We start from the raw sequence: 27,129 nt of genomic DNA on the forward strand, positions 1-27,129 counted from the left end.
AGAGGTATGGCATATGAATCGAATCGAATCGAATCGAATCAAATCAAATCAAATCAAATCAAATCAAATCAGATCAAATCAAATCTAAAATCAATAAATCAATTTCCCAGAATTCTGGGAGTTGAAGTCCACAAGTCTTAAAGTTGCTAAGGTTGGAGACCCCTAGTTTATGCAGCATGAATCCTATAATCATCTGGAAATGCTTTCCAGCAATGCAATGGGTCCACCAGTTCCAGAAACCAAGGGTGGGCTTCAAAATTTTTAGCAAGGGGTTCTCTGTCCAATTACTGGGTGGGCATGGCCATGATGGGGTGTGGCCAGGGGTGGGCTACTACCCAGACAGGGGGGAACGCAGTGGGTTAGCGAAAATGGAGCTCCACCCCAGAGCACCCAATTTGCACTGAAAGATGTTCAAAGAAAATGCAGGCATCCTGAATAAGCCAGGCCCACAGTGTGGTAGTAAAAAGTTTGGTAGCCCTTCACTGGTTGTGGCCTAGTCAACCTCTTGTACCATGGTGATGGGTGGGATGCTTTTGCCTTCCCTAGGCTCTGGAGACTTTCCTTGAGCCTCCAGAAGGGTGAAAATTGCCTCTCCAGGCTCCAGAGACCTGCTGGTGGCCTTCGTGAACCGTTTTTCCCTTCTCGAACCTCCACACCCATCTTGCACCTATTTGCATCCAAATAGGGGACTCCTGGGAGGATGGAGTAAGGGTGAGTGGGGCCAGCCAGGAGTGGGATTCGGGGGTTCTCCAAATGGCACAAAATCTTAGTTAGAGGTTCTCCTGAACCCCCCTGAACCCCCAGCAGCCGCCCCTGCCTGAAACTGATACTGAGCAAAAGTTACTTGTGCCAGTGTTGTTTGGTGGGAACTCCGAGCTCCTGAGTAATCGCAGGAAAGTACATAGTCTAATTGTGCAAGGGTCATACCCAGTAATGGGCTGCTGCCCCCATGGGGGGGAGGCACAGTGGGCGTAGTAAGTTTATGCACTATTTACTGAATACTTAATAGTTTTTTATTGTCCTTCCTTCTCTAGTACCTTAGTATGATGCTTAATTACTTTTAAAATAGGAAATAATTAAATAATATAATCATAATCATAAATGCTTTAATCATTTTAATCATTATCCAAAATTGAACTTTTATAGCAATTAAAGAAAATTGAGCTACTTGCCTAATCTGAGGGTTCGGTATAAAACTTTAAAATGTTGCTGTGCTTCTCAACAAATAATGCTGTCTATCCTTTGTCCTTTGTGTGGTTATTCAAATAATGTCATTTAATCACCTGAAAAAGAGTCCAAGCACCTATTTGAAAACTTATCTTGGTCGGTAAGCCACTCCCACCCAGTCACATGACCTTTAAGAGGCCCCCGTCACTTGATTGTCAAGCCACTCCCACCTGGTCACATGTCCGGCAAGCCACTCCTACCCGGTCACATGACCATCAAGCCGCACCCACAAAATAATCCACGCCCATAGTGTGGCAGTAAAAATTTTGGCAGCCGATCACTAGTTATAGCTGATGTGAAATTACTTGGATGTGAGTGGAGGGTGAAAGAGTTCCAATTTCTTTGGCCTTATGTAGTCTTTTTTAGTAACCTGATAGAATACAAGCTTGCAGATTGGGTAATTTAGTCTAAAATAATTACAGCCTGCTTTTTTTCCTTCTTCTTTTGATACCTGAGAAGGAAGGCCCTTGATGAATAACCAGCCACTGCTTCCAGAGACAATTCATGCAGGCTGAAGCATAGCTAAACATTACTCTTTCTCAAGTTCTTGAGGGAGAACTGTTGTCAAAAAGCAACAGCCAAGTGATTTTCTTTTCAAGGAGAAGATTTGTTTGTATATTACACTTTTCCTTCACAGGGTTCAGAACACAAGCATGATATCTGCTTTCCTTGGGAATACCTGTTTCCCACACAGCCTTTAATAAACAATCTTCCCATCCCCATTAGAATTAACATGATTTCACTCCTCCACTCGCAACAGAATACTCTACGCAACTAGACTTACAATCCTAGGTTTAGAAAGCTTAGAACTACGTCATCATAAACACGACTTAAACATAGCCCATAAAATCATCTGCTACAACTTTCTGTCAATGACTACTTTAGCTTCAACCACAACAACACACAAGCACACAACAGATACAAACTTAAAGTAAACCGCTCTAAACTCGACTGCAGGAAATGACTTTAATAACCGAGTAGTTGATGCATGGAACTCACTACCAGACTCTGTAGTATCATCACCTAACCCCCAAAACTTTACCCTTAGATTATCCACTGTTGACCTCCCCCGATTCCTAAGAGGTCAGTAAGGGGCGTGCATAAGTGCACCAGAGTGCCTTCTGTCCCCTGTCCTAATGTTTCTCTTTTACTAGTATCATGTATATAAATATTATTATATCTTTGTATACCACCAACACGTACTTGACAAAACAAATAAATAAAATTACATTTCCTCATTGCTGACTTGAAATGCACTTCGTCCATTCTTGGGATGGCAGAAAAGTAGCCTGGTGTGAGGTTTGCTGTCCTCATTTCCAATCCCTATTCATCCTTCTGTTTCAAGCGGCTGTGGTCATCTGATTTTCTTATAACATAAAGTGTGACGAAGCACAGCAGATTTTAAACTCCTTGGGGCTGCCCTTGGATAGTGTTAGAATAAGAGGGAAAACACTAGGCTATGGTTGATGTAAAATGCACTCACCGATGAGTGGGAAAGGACAAAAAACAAAACAAACCCAGAAAAGACAAAGTTGCAGGGATGGTGCAGAGAAAAATGTTCTCAGGGCATGTTCTTTCCATCTCATAAGCTATTCAGAGCAGAAATTGCTCAGAGGAAAGAATTATGACATAGTTTACAAACCACTGTGTCTGCTGATTCTGCTACATTGGTATGTCAATCAATCAAATGCAAACTAAAAATTACAGCACAGAGTTTGTGCTGGAATCCATGAATGCTCTGCTTATTCTTTCCTGAAAGCTATAAAAAGATGTTATAAACCGAGACCACGATTGTACCAACTAAGTTTCACCCCACATTGTGTAAATCATCACAAATAGTGACTTTCTGGATTCTTTATGTACAGTGCAAATAGCTACAACCCAAGTACTGTAGGTATGTACGCAGATAGATAAATAGATACTGTAGGTAGATAGATAAATAAATAAATAAATAAATAGATAGGTTGATAGATAGGTAGATGGATGGATGGATAAAGAGAGAGAGAGTGAGTTAGAGAGAAAGAAAGAATGAAAGAGAGAGAGAGAGATAGATGATAGAATGGTAACTCTGCTTACAAACTTGATTCATTCCGTGACCAGGTTCTTAAGTAGAAAAGTTTGTAAGAAGAAGCAATTTTTCCCATAGGAACCAATGTAAAAGCAAATAATGTGTGTGATTGGGGAAACCGCCCCGAGTCTGCGGAGAGGGGCGGCATACAAATCTAAATAATAAATAGATAAATAAATAAATAAATAAATAAATAAACAAACCACAGGGAGGGTGAAGGCCCCACAGAGACTTCTCCCTGCCTTTTCTGGCCCTGTTTCCTCTCAGAAGATTCCATCCAATATCCACATCTCTCCCTCTCTCTCTGTGTGTGTGTTTGTGTGTGTGCTTCTCCCCACCTTTTCTGGCCCCGTTTCCTCCCAGGAGATTCCTAGAGAGACCACACAGGGGCTTCTCCCTGCCTTTCCGGCCCTGTTTCCTCCTAGGAGATTCCTTTAGAGGCCCCACAGAGGCTTCTCCCTGCCTTTTCCGGTTACATGTGGATATTGGGAAGAAGCATTGTGATATGTCGGATGTGGGGCAAGCTATTGAACTGAGCCCTGTTTGCATGCTTAGTTAAATACTTTTAAGAATGCCTGCATAGAGCATGTATGGCAATTGCATGTTGTTTAATAAGAAATCAAATTCTAGAATGAATTTAAAGAAGCAAACATTTATAAAATCCCCATTCATTTTAGATATTGGATCAATGTATAAAGATAGCAGTAGGTTTTAGAAAATGGTTAAATTTTTTTCTAAATCTGAAATTGCTCCACAACAACCGACTTTTAGCATGCCTAATAAATTAAAGCACAAACTCCAAAGGCATTATGAACTTTAATTTTAGGGTGCTACTCACTATGATATTCTGTTGCTCAATCTCATTTGATGGGAGGCATATAAATGTAATCAATAAAAATAAAATACTCGGATGTTGTCAAGATTGTTCTGAAAATCCCATTGAGACAAATGAGTAGACTTGATTTTAAGGAACATGAATGCTGTTAGGTAATTATTCCAAGGGTATCATTTAGAATTAGTCTTGAATTTTAGACAGTGAAAGTTGTTTGAGGATTCTTTACATGTTAATTGTTGTTTTCTCCCTCCCCCGAAAAGACTATGCTAGAGATACTGCAGTATGCTTTTTATAAAGATATTTGCTAACTTCATGCTTAGAAAAATGTATGTACTGCATTCCTCAACATTTCTCTGCCATAAATCAGCTCAAAATTACAGGCTTTTTCCTTGCTTAGGAAAAAATAATAATTTATACAATTATAAAATGTTGGACGAGTTGGACATTTTTATCCATTTCTTTCACAAATGCCAACATCTAAATTGCCACTAAATTGCTGATAGTAACGATTTATTTCTCTTCTATTTATTGATTTACTATTTATTCATCCATCAGACATTCATCCATTCTGATGGCTTTTTAGCACTGCTGAAACAATAACAGTCATAACTTCAAAATTACCCTTCAGAAACCCAATTATCTGTGAAAATACAAAATTCTTATATTTCCCTCAAAAATGGATTGTTTATCCAGTTCTACTAATACATTGTAAAATACTGTGTTTCAGTAATGTTTGCTACAATAAATTGGGGGGAGCACTTAAAGAGTAGAAAACAATGGGAAACAAACTGTTGGATACATTTTTATTTATTTTGTTTCAGGTTCCACTTGTTAAAGTGAAAAGTGAAACAAAATACTGTAATCTTATTTTTCATGTTCCAGCCCATCCCCCCTGATGTTTCTCTAGGATTTCCTTCACTTTCTCTGGGTCTTTTGATTCACTCTTCAACAACTAGACATTCTCAGGATGGCTGAGTCAACGTTATTTGTATTGGGAGTTTTATTTTTTATTTAATTACCGGTATATTCCACCTTTATTATTTTTGCAAATAGCTGAAAGGTGGTGAACACATACAACACACCTTCCTTTTCCTATTTTCCCCCACAACGATCCTCCTGTGAACTGAATTGGGCTGAGAGAGTGTGACTGGCTCAAGGTAGCCCAATTGACTTTCATGGCTAAGGCAGGACTAGAACTCATGGTCTCTTGCTTTTAAGCCTGATACCTTAAACAGTCTCTCAGTTTGTCCCATTGAAAGGATTTTTTTTCCCTGGAAAAAAAACTTTTTGTATTTCTGTTTGTTTTTGAAGTTTCGTAAACCTGCCGATACTGTTTTTCTCATGTGAGTGAAACAATTTTCATTGTGTAAGGATGATTCTCAAGGTAAACTTGTGGTTTTTTCCTGGAAAAAAACTTTTTGTATTTCTGTTTGTTTTGAAGTTTTGTAAACTTGCCAATACTGTTTTTCTCTATGTGAATGAAACTATTTTCATTGTGTAAGGATGATTCTCCGGGTAAACTTGTGGTTTGGTCCTCAGCATACTGTTTGGACTGTCAGCCCCAAACTCACCCTGGAACCATCCTGAAATATTTATTTATTCATTCATTCATTCATTCATTCATTCATTCATTCATTCATTCATTCATTCTATCTATCTATCTATCTATCTATCTATCTATCTATCTATCTATCTATCTATCTATCTATCTATCTATCTATCTATCCATCCATCCATCCATCCATCCATCCATCCATCCATCCATCCATCCATCCATCCATCTATCTATCTATCTATCTATCTATCTATTTATTAGATTTGTATGCCGCCCCTCTCCGTGGACTCGGGGTGGCTAACAACAACAATAAAACAGCATATGACAAATCTAATATTAAAATAACTAAGAAACCCTTATTAAAAACCAAACATACACACAGATATACCATGCATAACTTGTATAGGCCTGGGGGGAAAGGAATCTCTCAATTCCCCCATGCTTAACGACAGAGGAGTGGGGAAGGAATGCCATGCCCACCAAGCCACACCCACAGAACCAGTAGTAAACCCCACCACTGTTCTCCCATCCAAATATTAACCAGGTCTGGTCTGGGTTAGCTTCTCAAGGTCAACCAATACTATGTCAGAAACATAGCAGAACTATGGAACTATATTATGAACATTTCCTAATGCTCCGCATGCTATTCGATGGAGTTTCCGCAGAAGACTCACAAGTTGGATAAATTTGCCTTTCCTGCTCTCCCATGGTGTCCATTTTGTCCTTAAACATATCTGCAGGGATATCTGTGGATGGATGCACAACGCAACTGATGAAGTAGGCACTAGCTCACTTGTTTTCTTCTGGGTTGACATCTTATTTTGAATGAGTAAAGTGTTTTCAATTGAAGCATCATATTTAATGCATATCACTTCTACATTCTGACAACGAAATCACACTAGCGAGGTTAATTATTTTTCTTTTGTAAGCTGGTGTTTTCCTTCTCCCTATTATTCTAAAAAGCAAAGACATTTAATTAGTTTTGCCTGTTTATAGAGGAGATAAATAGTTCATTTATCTGTCATCAGCAACATGACCCAAGAGAGTTCTGAATTTCCCAAAGTTTAATATTGGGTTCTGTTTTTTAAAGAGGCAGATTTCCCATTGAATCATATTAAATGTAGGCTCTCACCTGAATAGATTCTTCCCCCTTTTTTTCCTATATGCAGACATGTTATGGGTCACAGGATTTAAAAATAATTGTCAGAAAATGTGGATGCTTAAAATTAAATACTCCTTTTCAGTTGCATCAGCCTGAACCTCTGGCAGAGGCATTGTTTGGATATATCAGACCCCTGCTCAGAATTCCACTAGATTAGATTCCTTCCTCTCTTTTTTTTTACTTGTCACTTTGGTAGAAATGGATAGTCAAAACAGAACAGGCCCAGCATCTCTGAGTAATTAAGCTGCCAGCACGAGAACTGATTCCTTTGTTTCTTTAAATATGATTACCCCCCCCCTCTTCTCCTTAAAAAGCATTCAAAGTGGTTTACAAGATAGAGTAAATAAAAACAGAATGAAGAATATAGTTTGTTGAAATTTTGTAAAACACTTTAAAAAGTTTGTAATGCCTTTTGTGAAGATATTACTGGGAGCTGCATATAAGAACTATGTGCCACCTATGACTTCTGCTTCAAAAATAGCTCAGAAAGATTCAGACTTGACAAATCTGCACAGTATTAGGTTATGGTTATAATTAGTTTTCCCTCTACTCTTTTATCTAAATCATGTATTCCAATAGGTAATGCTGTGTTCAGGTTGTAACCTTACAGTAGGTAGCGGATCGCTTCTTGAATCAATGATTCTGTTGATGAAAAAGGGCTGCAACTTGACTATACAGTATATTAGATTAATCTTTCTGATGGAATGACAGCAGAAGAGCTTTCCCTTTGAAGTTATGAAGTTTATTTGGTTAGAGCAGGGATGTCAAACTCAATATCATTGAGTGCCACATCAGGGTTGTGTTTGACCTCAGGGAACTGGGGTGGGTGTGGCCAGGGTGGGAGTGGCCAACATCAGTACTGGGTTGTTACCGGTAGCGGCAGCCAGATTGTGCAATTTGTGCACGGTTGCTCCGGTGGCAGTCATATGGGCACTGCCATCTTTTTTTCCCAACTTTTCTATTTTTTGATTCGTGTGCATGTGCAGAAGCAAAATCTTGTGAGGGGATGCACTCGCATGCGAGATTTGGGCGATTTTTTGCTTCCGTGCATGCGCATAAGCAAAAAACTGGTGAAATATCACATACACCTGCATCCGCTCGTGAAATTTCAGTGTGTATTTGCTTCCTGCTCATGCGGGGAAGCAAAAACATGCTGGGGCACATGTGTATTCAAGACAACCAAACCTGTGTGTGCAGCGCACTAGTAACAATGGTAATTTCAATCCACCCCTGGCCAGCATGATGTAATTTGTGTTCAGGGGGCACATGGCTTCGGACCAGAATATCTCCAGGACCGCCTTCTGCCGCACGAATCCCAGCGACCAGTTAGGTCCCACAGTTGACCTTCTCCGGGTCTCATCAACTAAACAATGTCGTCTGGCGGGACCCAGGGGAAGAGCCTTCTCTGTGGTGGCCACGACCTTTTGGAACCAGCTCCCCCCGGAGATTAGGATTGCCCCCACCCTCCTTGCCTTTCGTAAACTTCTTACGACCCACCTCTGCTGTCAGGCATGGGGGACCTGAGACATCTCCCCTGGCCTATATATTCTATGCATGGTATGTTTGTGTGTATGTTTTATTTTTAAATAAGTTTTTTTTTAGTTTTTTAAGATTTGTTACTGTATATTGTTTTTACTATTGTTGTGAGCCACCCCGAATCTACGGAGACAGGCGGCATACAAATCTAATTAATAATAATAATAATAATAATAATAATAATAATAATAATAATAATAATGTGGTGGAACTGATTGCTCTGCTAGCGGAAACAAGCTCCCAAGCTCTGTTTTTGACTGGGATGGCCATGTGTAGCCCTCCCGAGCTCCGTTTTTGCTGGCAGAGGCACGGTGGGGTAATCTTTTGCTATTTCCAGGATAACCTCGTGGGCTGGATCTAAGCACCCCGCAGGCTGTATCTGGCCCCCAGGCCTTGAGTTTGACACCCCTGCATTACAGTTTTTAGAAGTTGAATGGCCTCCTATCATATTTCTTAAATGATCAGGGGAGGTGAGATTGCACAAGTGAATGTAGCTTTTCCTTTAAAATTTCCAACCTAGTTTTTTGACTTGAGCTGCAACAGAGATCCAGCTCAATTGTCATCCATGGATTATTTCTGGATTCTGTTGCAGCTTCACTACACTGTTACTTCAGCACTCATTAAAAATGGGGTTACTTGCTACCGATTGCTCCCCTCCTTGCTTTACCCTACGCCCCTCCCTGTCAGCAGGGCTATCTTTGGATAAGGGTTTGATGTGCTCTCAGAAACAGTGCAACTGGCAGTCAGAAGCACAAAGCAACTCATTGTTGACAACTTGGCAGGTGGGTAAACATATTGTTCCAAATACTCACCTGTACGTATTAAATTTCAAACCTGTCCCACATTAAGGAGAGCTACTGACAATTGTTTTTCCATCAGTGGCTGAAATGGAATGTGGAAAGACCTTGGGAAGTAGCTGGAATTGCTGCAGACTAAACAGTGGTCAGTCAATCCACAGAAGGAATGGGAACATGGCAAACATCTTAGAAGTGACTTGCCTAGTTTCTTGGATTGTAACGGTGAAGGAGGAGAGGTGTGTTGTCAGACTTGCAGATTTGCATCCTGTAGATGTAACCTTACAATAAAGTTAGAGATAGAATGGAATGGAATGGAATAGAATATTGGGCAAGTATGATTGGACACACAAGGAATTTGTCTTGGTGCATATGCTCTTAGTGTAGATAAAGAAATATAGATTTGTCAAGAATCATGTTGTGCAACACTTAATTATTGTCATAGAGGTCAAATAAACAATAGAGAAACAATCAATATTAATAAAAATCTTAGGATACAAGCAACAAATTACAGTCATACAGTCCTAAGTGGGAGGAAAAGGGTGATAGGAATGATGAGAAAAAACTAGTAGAAATAGTAGTGCAGACTTAGTAAATAGTTTGACAGTGTTGAGGGAATTATTTGTTTAGCAGAGTGATGGCGTTCGGGGAAAAACAGTTCTTGTGTCTAGTTGTCTTGGTGTGCAGTGCTCTTTAGCAACATTTTGAGAGTAGGAGTTGAAACAATTTGTGTCCAGGATGTGAGGGGTCAGTAAATATTTTCACTGCCCTCTTTTTGACTCGTGCAGGATACAGGTCTTCAGTGAAAGGCAGGTCAGCAGCAATTATTTTTTCTGCTGTTCTGATTATCCTCTGAAGCCTGTGTCGGTCTTGTTGGGTTGCAAAGTTAGAGTTACAACTTCTGTTTGCACTTCTTGTCTGCAATAGACAGCACCTTACAAAGTTGACAGCACATGATGTTTGGTGGGATGGTAAATGAAGGAGGAAGTACCTATTATTCATTTTATCAATAGCATTTAGCATTTAGACTTATATACCGCTTTATAGTGCTTTTACAGCCCTCTCTAAGCAGTTTACAGAATCAGCATATTGCCCCCAAGAAACATTTTACAGTGGTACCTCATGATACGAACTTAATTGGTTCCAGAAGGAGGTTCGTAAGGTGAAAAGTTCGTAAGACGAAACAATGTTTCCCATAGGAATCAATGGAAAAGCGGTTAATGCGTGCAAGCCCAGAACTTAGAAACCCGGAAGCCAGGCCGCCATCGCCAAAGGAGTCCTGAGCCTCCCGTTCTCCCCCCGCCCCTTCGCTGTCCCTGTCTTCCTGGCTGAAGCGCTGGGGATGGAGGCAAGCCAGCCGTTCTGCTTCTCCCCAGCGCTAAAAAGAAAAGTTGCCAGCCAGCGCTGCCCCTGACGGAGTGCTGAGCCTCCCGTTCTTCTCCTCCGCCCCTTCGCCGTCCCTGTGTTCCTGGGAGAAGCGCTGGGGAGGAGCAGAAGGGCCGGCTTGCCTCCCTCCCCAGCGCTTCTCCCAGGAAGACAGGGATGGCGAAGGGGCGGGGGTGGGGGAAGACGCTGGCAGCCCGGCTTTGTATTTTTGGCAGGGAATGGGCGGGGGAATGAATGGGAAATCCCATCGGGGTAGTCTCAAGGCAGGAGAATCCCTGCATCAGTAAGTCAGCGCACGCCCAATTAGAGAGCCCATGGAGCCAGGCTCATGTTCGTAAGACGGAAATGGTTCTTTAGACGAGGCAAAGAAATCTGAAACCCCGGGTTCGTATCTCGAAAAGTTCATATGACGAGGGGTTCATATCATGAGGTACCACTGTATTTAGGGCAGTAGCAGTCTGTGGCAAAGAAGGAATTAGCAATTGGGGCAGCAATCTTATGTTGGGCATATTTTTCTGCTGGCTCAATGGCATGAAGAGCACTTGAAGTAGTTGTCTGCCTTAAATTTCCTTCTATGAGGAACAAGCGTTCCAACAGTAAATTTTTCTTTTCATGGAGGGTGTTTTGTCCTGAAGGCTCTGGGCAACATGCTTCCTTTCTAGGGAGTGGAACATAATTGCCTATTAAAAGTTAGCTTTGTGAAAGCCAGGAAACAGTTTTTGTCTGGCAGCAATAGCTTTTCCAGTGGATGTCTTACACTGCATGGAGAAAATGTATTTGACTGTTTGCCCAATTGGGATGTTTGCATAGGTTAACTCTCTTTTCATGACTATGTATGTATGTATGTATGTATGTATGTATGTATGTATATATGTATATGTATATGTATATGTATGAGTGTGTATGTGTGTGTTTGTGAAGAGGCAACAGCCATTGCAATCTCCGGAACGTTTAAAATTGATTAAAAATGACTAAAATTAACTAAGCTTTCGCTAGTTCTCTACAAACGTCACCAGAGTGTTGAAATTCCCATTGAAGACAGTTGATTTTATATAATGCTGCTCAATTTGCTTATTGCCCATGTCACAGGCCCACACCTTTCCTTCCCTCCTATAATTAGCTTTGTTGTTGCTAGCTTAGTCATGCAAACAGGTGGAATTGCTATTCCTTCTTTATCTTTTGCATATTGCCTCTTTCTCTCCCCAGGGGGTAGAGTAGGGTTAGGAGACAATACTTGGGGTGTACTTATCATCACTTTCTCCCTCTTGTTGTTATTCCTCCCTTCCTTAGGTACCCACATCATGTGGGAGGAGATGAGAAGATTAATAGTAGTACAGACTTAATAAACAGTTTGACAGTGGTGAGGAAATTATTTGTTTAGCAGAGTGATGGAAAACTGGGGGAATCTGTTCTTGTGTCTATTTGTTCTGGTGTGCAGTGCTCTATAGCACTGTTATCATATCTCACATTTCCCTGATATGTAATGTTTTCCTTGGATATTTTTTCTTCTGTTTAAAAAAGTAGGCAATATTTACACAGAGTTTATCTTATGTCATATGAAGTTATGAGAAAAAAGCCCAAATCACAACAAATTCTAAAAGCAACTGTTTTAAACTATTGCACATAAAATACATTTAGAGGTATTTCCCCCCCTCATGCACTGTTACTTGTGATTGATTAAATTCAATTACACAATATCAAATTCTTGTCAGCTCTTAGTGACCACATAGATAGATTTTCTCCGTGATGATGTATCCCTAAACGAGTTCTTCAACTCTTCAATGACTGCCGCAGTAAATGAGTCTATATATCTTCCTACTGCCTGTCCTTCCTTTTTCTTCAATCTTTCCCAGCATTAAAGGCTTTTCCAGAGAGCTGGTTTTTTGTATAATGTGCCCAAGGTAGGATAATTTGAACGTGATTATTTGTGTCTCAAGTGAGAACTCTGGGTTTATTTGTTCAATGATCCATTGGTTTGTTTCCTTGGCTGTCCATGGTGTTACCGTTCCAGAAACAATTATTTTATCCCAAACGTTAGGGATAACAGCACTATCCATCATATTCATCTTAATTTTTCAGTCCATTGGGTTTCTGAATTTTAAATAAAATCTTGTCTGGGTTGACTAAGTGGCAAAATTAACTTGCAGAAAGCCTACCGTTTGTCCAGGTTCTGCTTCCTGCCATATACCCCGTCTTGAATGTCTTTCCCAAGACAGCAGGTAAATATGTTTGGCTAGCTGAGGGTGTCTGGGGTGCCAGTTAAAATGGACAGCTGTCCCTTGAAGCAGCATTGAAGTTTTGGGTGCCGTCATTTCTCAGGCAATTTATGACAGCTCGCATTGTGTGGATAAGAATTTTGACGTTTGAAGGCACCTGGGGTGAACAGCTGCTGCTCTTTAGCGGTGGTGAATTTATTATCTGTTTGGAGGCTTGGAGAGGTGTAATTATTTTGGATATAATGAAGAGTGTTATTCCAAAGAAAGTGTTTGTGATCATAGTTCCCTCTAAGCTGAGCAGTGAGCAATCGCTCACTTAAAAATCATCATCAACTCAGAGTTTTCCAAACCTGCCCAGAAGCCGAGAGGGAAAGAGTGAGAGGGAAGGAGAGAGAGAGGAAGAGAGGAAGAGAGAGAAACAGATAGAAAAAAGAGAGGAAGGAAAAGAGAAAGAAAAAGAATGGGAGTAAGGAAGAGAGAAAGAAAATCAAAATCTAGTTTGAAACTAGCTCAACTATTTAAGTGGCATTTTGATATTGATAGAGTTGCCCTATTATGAGCTCACTGTTATAGACACACAGTACAGTATTTGATTTTGAAATTCTCTGAGGCAAAACAGGGTGGGTTTTTTGTTTGTTTGTTTGTTTGTCTGTCTGTCTATCTATCTATCTATCTATCTATCTATCTATCTATCTATCTATCTATCTATCTATCTAATATTTCTGTGCCGCCCAGTCCCAAAGGGACTGCCGCTCAGACACTATACTTTTCCGCCCACCCCCCCAAAAAATTAGAGGAAACACTGTTTGTGATGGGCTGTTTTTTTTAAAAAAAACAACCCCACGTACACGCACACTCACACATTTTCTAGATGATTCCATTCCTCCCTGTCATTTTCGAACTGCCTAAAGCTGCTGCTTTACTAAGGATTTGATTCTCAAGTTCTTCTTTATGTTTGTGTTTAAATCTGTCCAAAGGTGACAGAAATATTAGCAGGCAACTCCCAATTATCTGCTAATTGGCTTCTCAGCAGGCTTCCATAGAAAAAGTTTGTGCATATGTCATCTTGGTTGCAAAAGGATGACTTTTAAGCAAAGACATGATGTTAATTCACTTCGATCTTCATCATGGTTCCCTTGTCCCATGATGTGGGGCTACCCACAAAAAGGCTCTCTGTGAATACCTTAACATGATGTAGCTATTCCACCATGACAGAGGGAGAGAAAGCAGGCAGGGTTGCTGTCAGCCTCCTGACGATCCAGCTTCGTTAGGAATTGTCCATTATTCTGTGGCACAGGAAAAGATTAAGACAGTTTTATTATCAACAATACTGTACTGTTAAATCACTGCACAGGAGACTCCTTCGGCTTGTCGCCTACGTACGAACTGGTGGTGGTAGACACGAACTGGAGTTGTTGGTTGGAAGTGTGTGGGAAGCTTGGTTTGGAGTGTGGACCAGGCGACGGTTTCCATGGTGTCTGGGTCGACCAGCGTGGAGGCTAAACTGTAAATTGTTGGGCCGCAATAATTTAAAAATATGGCTCGCTTCCTATCGTCTTCAGTGTCCTGGAGAACACTGCATGTAGAAAAATGCAAAATTTGGACATGTAAGATGTCCATAGTTCCGTGTCTGGGTTGTAGAAAGCTGGCGGTTGAGCCATGACCGAGCTCATGGTTGTTCAGCGGGAGTTCGACCACCCTTGTCGCCACTGTTAAATCACTGCAGAGGAGACTGCTTCAGTATTAACGGGTTTATTTCAGAAGACATTACGTAGAACAGTTCTCTCTAACAATCAACTCCTAACAAGGGCAACAGCTAATCCTTTGCCCTATTTATACCTTTTCTTAACACGGGAACTTTTTCTGACAACCAATCAGTGATTTTCCCTTATTTCTTTAAAACGAACACAACAAATACTGCTTGATCAGGTGGGGATTGCTGCTCCCGCCACTCCCGAGGTGTTGTGTGCGCAGCTTCACATCTCTGGCACATGGTGCACATGTATGAGCAAGATTTTCCTTCTGTGCATGCACAGGAAGCAAAATCTTGTGAGGGGACATGTGCTTGTGTGAGATTTTGGCGATTTTTTTGCTTCCCTGCATGGGCAGGAGCAAGAGATGGCTGAAATCTCACACGAACACGCATGGATTTTGCTCCCTGTGCATGCACAGAAGCAAAATCTCACTCGGATGTGTGTGAGCACACACCAGAGACACAAAGCTGTGTGTGCAACTCCATTTTCACTTTCAGAAAAGATTGATATCAACTCCACTACAGGTAGGCAAACTATTTTGAAATATGGTGTCGACCGTAACTGTAGGAACCCGATACTGTGTTTGATCTTCCATTTTTTCCTCCCTGCCCCCCTGACCTTTGCTTCCATTTGCAGTGTACTTTTCTTAGATTGTAAATCCAAGGCAGTAATGGGCAGCCATAATTTTTACTGCCACATGGATGTGGCTTATTTTGTGGGTGTAACTTAATGGTCATGTGAGTGGGTAGGAGTGGCTTGCCGACCATGTGATCAGGTGGGAGTGGCTTGAATGATCATCATCGCTCAAGTGAACTGTTAAGTCCTCGACTTACAACCTTAAACCTTACCAGTGTTGCTCGCTCAGGTGACAATTTGCTTTGCATTCCCGCACTCTCCTTCCTGGGTCGCCCCCTGCCTCAGGCTGGGTAGCTAGGCAAACGGGTGTTGCCAGAAGCATAAATGCTGCTAGCGCCACTTCCATCCACTCCTTCTGCTTGCATCTCAGGCGGGAGGTGGCCATGTGAGGCTGGAGGGGAGCTGGGCAGGAGAGAGGGAAGCTCGTCCAAGACTAGGAAGGAGGAAAGAGGAAAAAAGCAAGGAGCTCAGATGCAGAAGCAGCAGCAGGGGAAAAAAATGAGAGCTGAGTCGAGATCAGTAATCCAGGAAGTGACAGCCGTCAATCAGCTGGAGTTGCGCACACATCTTCATTTCCGCCAGTGGAACTGCATTCCATCCCATCCTGCCTGCTGCCCACCCCTGATCCAAGGGTAGAGGTTATATCTTTTTTGAGCTATAAGTACTATTTGGTATAAATTTAGTTTATAGCCAGTAGATATAGCAAGGACAGTTGCTCCCGGAAATTATCTTTGTGCTAAGCAAATAATAAAATACCAAGACTAGGCAAATATACACAAATGGAGTCAAATGACAAATTGTCATGTAATCTGAAAGCAATGGTATGAAACTGATGCAGAGAGAGAACAAAATGAATTTGAAAACTGACAAAGACAGAAAATTCATTTATGGCTGCTTGGAAGTAATTTTCATTGTGTTACTCAGATTTAAGGCTTGGTGAATTTATGTGAAATTGATTTAGCATATTCTTTCTTGCATGGCAATAAGAACCGATTGAATGTAAAATACATTTCTGAGTAAGTAGATATTAGATTGCTTTAGAAAATGCATTCTACATTCTTAAATGCAGAAACATTGGCTTCCTAATTATTAGCAATAGCATTTAGATTTATATACCGGTTCATAGGGCTTTTACCACCCTCTCTAAGCCATTTACAGAATCAGCCTCTTGCCCCCATCAATCCAGGTCCTAATTTTACCCACCTCAGAAGGATGGAAGGCTGAGTCAACCTTGAGCCAGTAGTGAGATTTGAACTGCTGAACTACAGCTAGCAGTTAGCTGAAATAGTCTGCAGTACTGCACTCTAACCACTGCGCCACCCCGGCTCTATATTGATATATAGATGGTAAGAACCATGGAGTTTATCGTTCCTTGTTTGGATTCAGTTTGGTTCTTAAAAAAGAAAGAAATTCTGGATGATAGGACAGAGCTACTTCTCACATCCATTTGAGATCAGTTTATTTATATTAAAATTCAGTATTTGTAGGCCTACATTGTCTCTGTTCCTCACCCCATCTCAAAATCAGGGAATCATAATGTTGAATATGATAAGTATCGGGATATCTGCGGGGTTGATCAATAGTGTCAAAATTTTGACATTCCCAAGTATTTGACTTCCTACTGCTTTTTTTAAGCATCAAAAACAAGCAGAACTTTGATCATCTGATCATATCTACCATTTTTGGGACATTCTCCCCTTGTATCTCCTGGGATCAGAGTTCTTATTCTCTCTTTTTCCTTTGCCCTTTTTCAATCTAACTTCAAACCTTTTTTCCTCAGGCTGCTGGAAAGATAGAATATTGTTTCTTTTTGGTTAATCTTAATAAAAGCATTATCCAAGTAGTATTTCACTCCATTGCCAATATTTTACAAGTTAATTTAATTTAAAGATTGACCTGGGCTACCTACTGTTATAGATTTTGCTTTTTCTGGTCTGCTGGTTTTTTGGAAGGTCTTAAATGGGGCAGAACACCTGAAACAACTGCTCTTGCAGTAGGAATGCTGCACAAATCCAACAAAATAATTTCACAAGAATTGGATAGCCAGTTCATAACTCATAATGAAAGTGAATTGATTTTCTGAAAATATCCTCAAGAAGAATCTTTTTATCCCTCCATGACACTAGGTGGCAGCCTGGGCTGGATCCTCCTGGTTCTCCAGGCACAGGTAAAGGATGCCCTTCCTCCCCTAACATGCTTGGGCCTGGGGGCTACCCACAGAAAGGCCCTCTGTGAATATCTTAACATATGGGCAGCATAGATCAATTTAAAATGGAAGCAACTGAGCTTAACTTTTGAGTTCATTCTGGAAACTTATATCATTTCTCAAATCAAAAGGCAGTCATTGTTTCATAACCAGCCTTTATCTTGAGATTGGCAGAGAGGTGCTGGCGGGATTTGATTTGGCTAAGGCTTGTGTTTTCTTTCCCCCCTTCCTGTTCCCATTCTTCTTCAGTCATTCTGGGAAAATCAGATTCTTTCCTTTTCAGAACCTGTATTGGATTGGAGCTGGAATTAATTACTGATGGAACTGCTATGTATTTCCTTGTAGCCCCCATGCCATCCCGGATCGCCTGCGAATCAGAGTGAATAGGATTAGCTTGCAAGATTACGAGGGACTGCATTATGACAAGGAAAAACTCCGGGAAGTTTGTAAGTTTATTTTTTTTTAGAAAAGCTTTTTTTGTATGTGTGTCTGTGAATTACCCTCCTGGATGGTACATTTCATTCTGCAATTTTTGTGTGTGACTAATTGCCAGAAGGGCTGGTTTTTCCTTCATGCTTCACAGAAGCCAAGTCGTTGTAAAAGTTGCCTTCAAACAAAGTTTTTCAGGAGATAAATACTGGGGAGTATTTTTTTTTTCCTATTTGTATCAAAGGCACCTTTTGAAACGGGTCATTATTTTGAGCGCTATAAAAAAGGATTTTGCCTTGAATTTCATTGGAAACTTTTTGGAAACTTCTACACGCACTATGTTTTAACAGAGCCTGGGAGATTTCCATCACATGAAATGTGGCTGGCATTTGTTCCTTTTTTTAATCAGAAACTCATCAGCCTCTGCATATGAAGAGGGGTCATATAAATGAATGTTGTATATAAATAGCAATCGTTTATTTTGCAACAATAAAACCACACTGGGGAAATAACGCTTTTAAAAAGCCTGTTCTGTAGAAATATATTTGCAGAACAATTGAAAGCCGTCATTTTTATTTTAAAAAGTTATTTTTCTAGCTATCAAGAATAGGATTTTCATTTAAAATTTCCAAGCTTGTGATTTTACAAGACAATAGCTGTCTTCAGGTATTATGCCTGAATAGGAGATTCTAAATAGCATGATGGACAATCTGCAATATTTCTTTCTTTTCTAACTTTTCCAAATAATAAGTTTTGAAAGTGATATTAAAAGTTTCTTAAGTCAAGTTTGAATTCGGGTGACTTCCTGGACATTTCTATAGTTTTTTCTATAAAAACATCTTTACAGCACAGAGTTGTTATTCTTTTGTCATCTAGGTGAACAAATTCATTTTAAAGAAGAATTAAATGAATTAAGTATAGAGTTTCATGTTCTGGGAATGAATGTAGCTATGTGTGACGGAATGAAAGGAATGTTATTAAATTTTGTTCTATCCTTTGTATTTTCTGTTAATATAAGCCATTATGAGTACTGGAATAAGCAAAAAAGCAGGGCATAAATTCAGTAATCAGTAGATATTTTTATATACATAAATGTAGCTTAAAAGTACCACTTAAACGAGTGTTGCTAATCAGTGATTACAGTGTACGATGTTTACTACCATGTAAATGATTGAGAAAATGAGGAAGAAAGAGATACAGTATAGGTTGTTGTTTCCTTCAAAGGGCAGAATGTCATCAGAAATATTTCAAAATAGTTTGCCTACCTGTAGTGGAGTTGATATGAATCTCTTCTGAAAGTGTTCATGATGAGTTGACAGTTACATAAAGGAAAAAAATCCATTAAGGTGAGACCATAAATAAATGAGAGTGTAATTTTATTTACACTGATTTGGGATAATAATCCAAGTTAGCATTGGAGTATTTATTGTTCATCATGGAGATTAACTCCAGAAAGTAATCTTAAATGGGTTCATTGTAATAATTTTGAAGAGATTCACAAACTTGCTTTATAGTTGATTGTTCATTTAGATTGGAAAGTTTGAAATATGGAAAAGAGATCTCTCACTTTTGGGAATCTGATCTTATATCTGTGGGGCAAAAGTCAGGCATCCTCAAGGAACTTAGTTGAGGAGTTTTGATCTAAGGAGAGCAAACTGTACTGACTTTCAAATTTACATACTTTCCATTCCTGGGATTATTGAGAAGAACGTTACATCCAAACCAGTGGTGGTATTCTGCCAGTTCGCACCGGTTCAGGAGAATTGATAGCTGCCATGGTGGGAGGTTCCACCCACCCACACGGATGTCATAACGGGCATTCTGCGCATGTGCAGAAGTTTCTGTGCATGTGCAGAAGCATCCATATCCGAGTGCTCCAATATCTGAACCGGTCGCGAAGGTAAGTGAATATCACTACCGATCCAATCTCTAACCTGTGATTGGATGAATATAATCAGCTTATTCATAACCTCCATGTCAGACTTGGTTCAAACAACATAGAACTCAATAATTATGGTTGAGGGTGAGAGATGACAAGTATAGTTAATAAAAACAGAAACAAAACCTTGGTTGTTTCCCATAGTCTGGAGGACAGAAGGAAAAGGGGGGGGAACATGATCGAAACATTTAAATACGTTAAAGGGTTAAATAAGGTTCAGGAGGGAAGTGTTTTTAATAGGAAAGTGAACACAAGAACAAGGGGACACAATCTGAAGTTAGTTGGGGGAAAGATCAAAGGCAACATAAGAAAATATTATTTTACTGAAAGAGTAGTAGATCCTTGGAACAAACTTCCAGCAGACGTGGTTGGTCAATCCACAGTAACTGAATTTAAACATGCCTGGGATAAACTTATATCCATTGTAAGATAAAATACAGGAAATAGTATAAGGGCAGACTAGATGGACCATGAGGTCTTTTCCTGCCGTCAGTTTTCTATGTTTCTATGTTTTTATGTTGCACTGGAAGTGTGAGGGAGAAGGATAACAGATCATGGGAGAAGAAGGTTCGAAGTAGCAATAAACAATAAAGTAACAATAAACTGTGACAGGAATGACCTTCCAGTTGACTCCCTGTAATGGCGGCAATATTCTTTAAGAAGGACATGTATAAAGACATGTATGAAGATATGTATAAACTCTTCTGTTGCTGTGCTAGAGCTTTTAGCATTTTGCCCACAGGCAAATGATTTCTCTCCACTGAAACATTCTGCCTAGCGTACCTCAAGTTATCATTTATTCCCCAACAGGCTGTAGAAGTGTGTGATTATAATTTAAACAAAATGTATACTTCCCAGAAATCCTAGCAATTATCTTTGTAAAAAATGTTCCGCAAAGCTGTGATGAAACCTTTCGTTTGCTGAGTGACAGTCAGCATCAGGAGCTGGAACAAGTGCTCTTAGAGGAATCTATATTCTCCCTGAAAAATATCATAAATCAGTTCTAAGCAATGGATAAAGATATGGGTATGTTGGAGAACAGAATGCTGCCTACACAGAATAACCATCTTTTTGCTCAAAGATAAGGAAACCCATTAGAAGGTTTGTCATCCCATAATTCCTAGGGAACCCCACATTCTGAAGCATGGTTATATAAGAAACAGCCGTCTTTGTAATGGAATATGAATAATGAGCCAGATGGATGAACAAGACTCCATTAAACCCTTATCTCCAGGAGCCATGTCCTGCATTGATTAATGATTCAATGTGTGTCACTGAGAAAGAGACTTCGTTTTGGAAAGTTAGCATCCACTGTGTTGCAGGCTCAGCTAGCCTCTTCTTTTGGTTTTACATCATTAATTCAATGTGACAATTAATTATTGTGGTATTATCTCTAGAATTATGTTTTGTTTTTGATTCTTTGTTTCCTCAGTTGGGATGGTGAGGGGTTTCAGGCAGATAAGTTTTTAATCCATTATCTTGTGAAATTAATGGGAAAACTTCTCCACAGCTGCAGAAATATTAGCATTAGGCCATTAATATTGTAAGAAATTAGTGGCGTGCCAGAGGAGAGGAAAACATGTAGCTGAATAGTCTGCCCAGTGTGAGATGCTATAAGGGAGACATGATCCACAAGGACAATTTCTAACCTTACCGACTTCCTGATATATTAAGATGATAACTTCCTGAATTCCAAATCAGCACATGCACAATAGATGCAGTTTGACTTGATAACTGGTGCATCCTCTAAAACAGTGGTTCTCAACCTTGCAGCCGGGACCCCTTTGGGGATCAAGCATCAACGTACATCATTTCACAGGGGTCGCCTAAGACCGTGGGAAAATAAAAATTTCTCATGGTGCTAGAAAATAAAGCTTCTATACTGGCACCTTGGAACATATTTTTACAATCGGACCAGTCAGGCATTTATAGTGGGGGTGTCCGTCTGACCTTCCTGCCAATCGGCTTAAAGCTTGGGGGGGGGGCGGTATTGTGGGGTTTATTTTAGAATAGAATTCTTTATTGGCCAAGTGTACATAAAAGAACAAAGATACATTTGTCAAGAATCATGTGGTACAACACTTAATGATTGTCACAGGGGTCAAATAAGCAATGAAGAAACAATCAATATTAATAAATCTAATTAATCTAATTAATAATAATAATAATAATTATTATTATTATTATTATTATTATTATTATTTTTCAATGCTACACTTGCAATAACATGGTGGTGCAAATCTGCTCTCATGCACTGGGTCCCAGAGTTACAATATTTGGGTCGTGTCATGACATAAATATTGTCACTAGATCCTGAGCATCCACTACAAATGCTCATGACTATGTTGTTCTGTCATTTTATTCTGTTCCAAAAGCCTCCGTGCACTGTTCAAAGTGCACTATCTCTCTCTCACTATCTCTCTTTCCATTTTTAAATAATTCCTGAGCACTTTAGAACCAACACATATTTCTTTTTTCTTATCATCTACAGTTTTCCTCTTGCAGAAAGTATCTTTAGCTAAACCTGAGAAGATTATTTAGAATGTAGCTAATGGGAGCAGGGTGAACATTAAATTAGTTGTTTCCAGAATCAGCTTCCAATTGGGAACATCAATGCACACTATCTCTAAAGCATTAACCAGATAAAATCTCTTGATGATAGGAAAGGCCAGAAGGATGAAAGCATAAAGCATTTGGGAAAAGCTTCTTTCAAGCATGGATCTAACCTTAATCCCTAAAAACACATAAGATAATGGCCTTTTGTTGGTATTTTCCCATTCCTGCCAACGGTATTTTGTTGAAATGAAAATATTGCTTTATTTCAGCATAATATTCACCAATAAGAACATATTCTAAAACTGACACATCTTAATAGAGAAAATATAAACAAGCATCATTAGAGTTTATGGATCAGAACACATTCTCTTTCTTTTTTTTGAAATGTACATTTACATTCAGGCTTTCTGGCAGGGGAATAAATGTCTTCATCACTATACTAACAGAACTGGATCTTTTTGTTACTCTATTTATCCTCGTGGGTAGCTTCTATGCCATGTCAAGAGATATGCTTACTACATCAGCACATTGCTTAAAACTTGGTCAGCAAACTATGCCAGAGGGCCACTTTGAGGAGAAAATTTTGAATAGTGGGGAAGAAGAAGAAGAGGGTCTCCTCCATAGCTACATTATTAAATTCTGAGAAAGCATAGAAACACAGAAGATTGACAGCAGGAAGAGACCTCATGGTCCATTTATTATTATTATTATTATTATTATTATTATTATTATTATTATTATTATTATTTATTCGATTTGTATGCCGCCCCTCTCCGAAGACTTATACTATTTCCTGTATTTTATCTTAGGATGGATATATGTTTATCCCAGGCATGTTTAAATTCAGTAACTGTGGATTTACCAACCACGTCTGCTGAACGTTTGTTCCAAGCATCTACTACTCATGAGAAAATAATATTTTCTCATGTTGCTTCTAATCTTTCCCCCAACTAACCTCAGGTTGTGCCCCCTTGTTCTTACGTTCACTTTCCTATTAAAAACACTTCCCTCCTGAAACTTATTTAACCCTTTAACATGTTTAAATGTTTCGATCATGTTCCCCCCTTTCCCTTCTGTCCTCCAGACTATACAGATTGAGTTCATGAAGTCTTTCCTGATAAGTTTTATGCTTAAGACCTTCTGCCATTTTTGTAGCCCGTCTTTGGACCCATTCAATTTTATCAATATTTTTAGTAAAGCTAAATCCTCCAGGTATATCAACCCTATTGCAGACTTTAGAGTCATTGGCAAAGAGGCATATCTTCCCTACAAATCTTCCCCTATGTCACTCACAAACATATTAAAAAGAATAGGACCCAGAGCAGATCCTTGTGGCACACCGCTTGTAACCACGCTCTGCTCAGAATACTCACCATTAACAACAACCCTCTGATATCTACGTTTCAGCCACCTGCAAATCCACTGAACTATCCAGGGATTAACTCCAATCTTCACCAATTTAGGGCAGTGATGACTAACCTCTCCCAGACTGAGTGCTCAAACTGAAACTGCGAAATGGCCCCCAAGCATGCACCTCACATGTCCCCACATCCCCTGTACATATGCATATATTCCTGCACAAGCCCCACCCTGCGCACATCCCCCATATGTACCCTGCAGCCCCCCGCATGTAGACATAGTGCCCTGCATGCACCCCACCTCCACCCATGCATGTATGCCCCCCCGCACATGCCGCACCCCCTGTACATGCACGGCAGAGACCTGAAGACCAGCTGGCTAGTGGAGGCGCTCACACATGCGCATCAGACAGATCTGGGGTGACAGTTCATGTGCCATCAGAGAGGGCACCACGTGTCACCTCTGGTACACATGCCACTGGTTCACTACCTAGGGGCCTAGGACAGTGATGGCGAACCTATGGCACGGGTGCCACAGGTAGCATGTGGAGCCATATCTGCTGGCACGCAATCTTTTGCCCCAGCTCAGTTCCAACGTGCATGTGTGTGCAAACCAGCTGATTTTTGGCTTGCACAGAGGCTCTGGGAGGGCGTTTTTGGCTTCCAGAGAGCTTCCAGAGGGATGGGGGAAGCTGCTTTTACCCTCCTCTGGCCCCAGGGAAGCCTTTGGAGCCTTTGGAGGGTGAAACAACAGCCTACTGGGCCCACCAAAAGTTGGGAAACAGGCTCTTTCTGATCCCTGGGGGGCCTCCAGGGGGCAGGGGAAGCTGTTTTTGCCCTCCCCAGGCATTGAATTATGGGCATGCGCACTCGTGCATGAGCAATAGTGCATGCACATGCTATTTTGGCACCCAAGGGAAAAAAAGGTTTCCCATTACTAGCCTAGGAGATGTTTTTCTCTTGTGGGGAAGTTTGATGGTTTACTATTCAGTTTAGTTTGGCATCTAAGAGGAGAGGTGCATTTTACAATCTCACTCTGCTGAAATTAAATACCATTAAGTATAATTGACTGATGTTTGACAGGCTACATATATTCTACTCACGTTTTTAAGATGAGCAGTAATTACATAGTTTCTTCATCTCAGCAGGTGTTGGCACCTGGCTGATCTTGTCTGGATCCAGAAATTAAATTGGGTTGGGATTCACGAGTATTCAGGGAATGCTGGGGCTCTTGACCGAGAGGCCTTCCAACTTGGCAACCTTTAAGACTTGTGGACTTCAACTCAGCCGGCTGGAGAATTCTTGGAGTTGAAGTCCACAAGTTTTAAAGTTGCCAAGTTTGAAGACCTCTGCTCTAGACTAAACTGGGAAGTTAAAAGATGGCAACCTCCTTCTATATTGCTACCTAGAAAAAACTATAGAATTGTCCATGAGTCACCATCTCGAAGGATACTTTTCTATATTTCTTTCAGATCTTATATACAGTATATATAAAGCCCAACTTTTTGGTTATATATTTTAACATTATTCATTCTTATTGTTATTATCTACTATTGAATATGCAGCTATTCCACTGGGAATTATAGTTGTCCGAGGAGATTGTGACTTGGAGACTTGTCGCATCTATGTGGATCGCTTGGAGGAGGTGAGTAGATGAAAAAGGACATGGCTTCATCTAGAATATATTAGACTTGTACCAGGATATCCAAGAATTCCATTTGGACCAAAATGTGCCAAAGGACAGACCAAAAGCAAAGAAAATCCCTCAGGCGAATATATCTGAAGGTCAAGCAATTCAAGAGAGTTCCCATAAGATTCATTTGTTTATGATCTTCTGGAGACTGACGATCTGATTTTTAACTTCTAATCAACCTTTATTTCACGAGTTAAGATGATCTGCTAACATATTAATCATTTCAGGCATTGCTGATTACTACTTCTGCATTTGCCACAGTCTGCTTTCAGCACAGTGCAAAAAGGTTGAAGGGCATGTAGCAATATCAATGGCGCTTACATTTATATACTACTTTGTAGTGCTTTACAGCAATCTCTGAGCAATTTACCAATGTCATCATATGGCCCTCAACAATCCAAGTCCTCATTTTACTAACTCCAAAAGGATGGAAGGCTGAGTCAACTATGAGATGGTCAGAATTGAACTCCTGGCAGTGGGCAGAGTTTGCCTGCATTGCTGCATTCTAATCACTGAACCCCCAGGGTTCTAACATACATATCAGATGGGGAACTGCAGCAAGTAAGCAAGTAAGCAAGTAAGCAAGTAAGCAAGTAAGCAAGTAAGCAAGTAAGCAAGTAAGCAAGTAAGCAAGTAAGCAAGTAAGCAAGTAAGCAAGTAAGCAAGTAAGCAAGTAAGCAAGTAAGCAAGTAAGCAAGTAAGCAAGTAAGCAAGTAAGCAAGTAAGCAAGTAAGCAAGTAAGCAAGTAAGCAAGTAAGCAAGTAAGCAAGTAAGCAAGTAAGCAAGTAAGCAAGTAAGCAAGTAAGCAAGTAAGCAAGTAAGCAAGTAAGCAAGTAAGCAAGTAAGCAAGTAAGCAAGTAAGCAAGTAAGCAAGTAAGCAAGTAAGCAAGTAAGAAGATGGATGGATGGATGGATGGAATGAACGGACAAACAAACAAACAAACATATATGAATGCAAACATACATTGCAATTTCAAGCTCTACCTTGGCTTTCCAAGGGTAGTTTATCTGCAACCTTATCTGAACATTCAACAATTCAGATTAGAAATTGGAACAATAAAAAGTGGGATTACTATGTTGTGTACGTCCTAATGCTATGTGAAAATATAATATGTACCCACTTTAAATCTAATATCAGGACTCTTTCTGGTTAAAAGCCTGGAGAGATTAGGATTTCCTGGTTATAAAAGGTACTGTGAAAATGTAGTGCTAATTAACAGGACAAACAACCTTACGTTTAGTGGGATGGTTGTGGCTGGAAAGACACAAACATAGAACATAGAATACTTGAGTTGGAGGGGACTTAAAATGTCTTCTAATCCAACGCCTTCCTTGAGTAGGAGATGCTATATGATTTCAGACAAATAGTTATCCAATCTCCTTTTGAAAGCCTTCACTGATGGAGCACCTACAAGGCAAGTTATTCTATTGGTTAATTGCTCTCACTATTAGGAAATATTTCCTTAGTTCTAGGTTGCTTCTCTCCTTGATTAATTTCCACCCATTGTTTCTTGTCTTGCTTTTTGGTGCTTTGGAAAATAGTTTGATCTCCTTATCTTTGGAGGAACCCCTCAAATATTGAAAGAATGCTATTATGTCCCCCTAGGGCTGTGATGGTAAACCTATGACACGAGTCTTCGGAGAGAGGCGGCATACAAATCTAATAAATTGAATTGAATTGAATATCTGAGGGCACACAAAGTGTTGCCCTATGTCAGCTCCAGCACACATGTCCATGCTGGCTAACTGATGTTTGGCCTTCTGGGGGGCAGAAGAGGC

At 40.2% G+C, this 27,129-nt stretch overlaps 1 protein-coding gene across 1 annotated transcript in view; it reads left to right on the forward strand.

The window, feature by feature from the left end:
- DGKI (diacylglycerol kinase iota) overlaps nt 1-27,129 on the forward strand; it is a 167,065-nt gene that overhangs the window by 60,467 nt on the left and 79,469 nt on the right. The window contains exons 20-21 of the mRNA XM_070754972.1: nt 17,721-17,821; nt 25,223-25,302. Of these exons, the coding sequence (XP_070611073.1) occupies nt 17,721-17,821; nt 25,223-25,302 (181 nt within the window). The remainder of the gene's footprint in view (nt 1-17,720; nt 17,822-25,222; nt 25,303-27,129) is intronic.

The sequence above is a fragment of the Erythrolamprus reginae genome, chromosome 6, assembly GCF_031021105.1.
Source record: "Erythrolamprus reginae isolate rEryReg1 chromosome 6, rEryReg1.hap1, whole genome shotgun sequence".
NCBI lineage: Eukaryota > Metazoa > Chordata > Lepidosauria > Squamata > Dipsadidae > Erythrolamprus > Erythrolamprus reginae.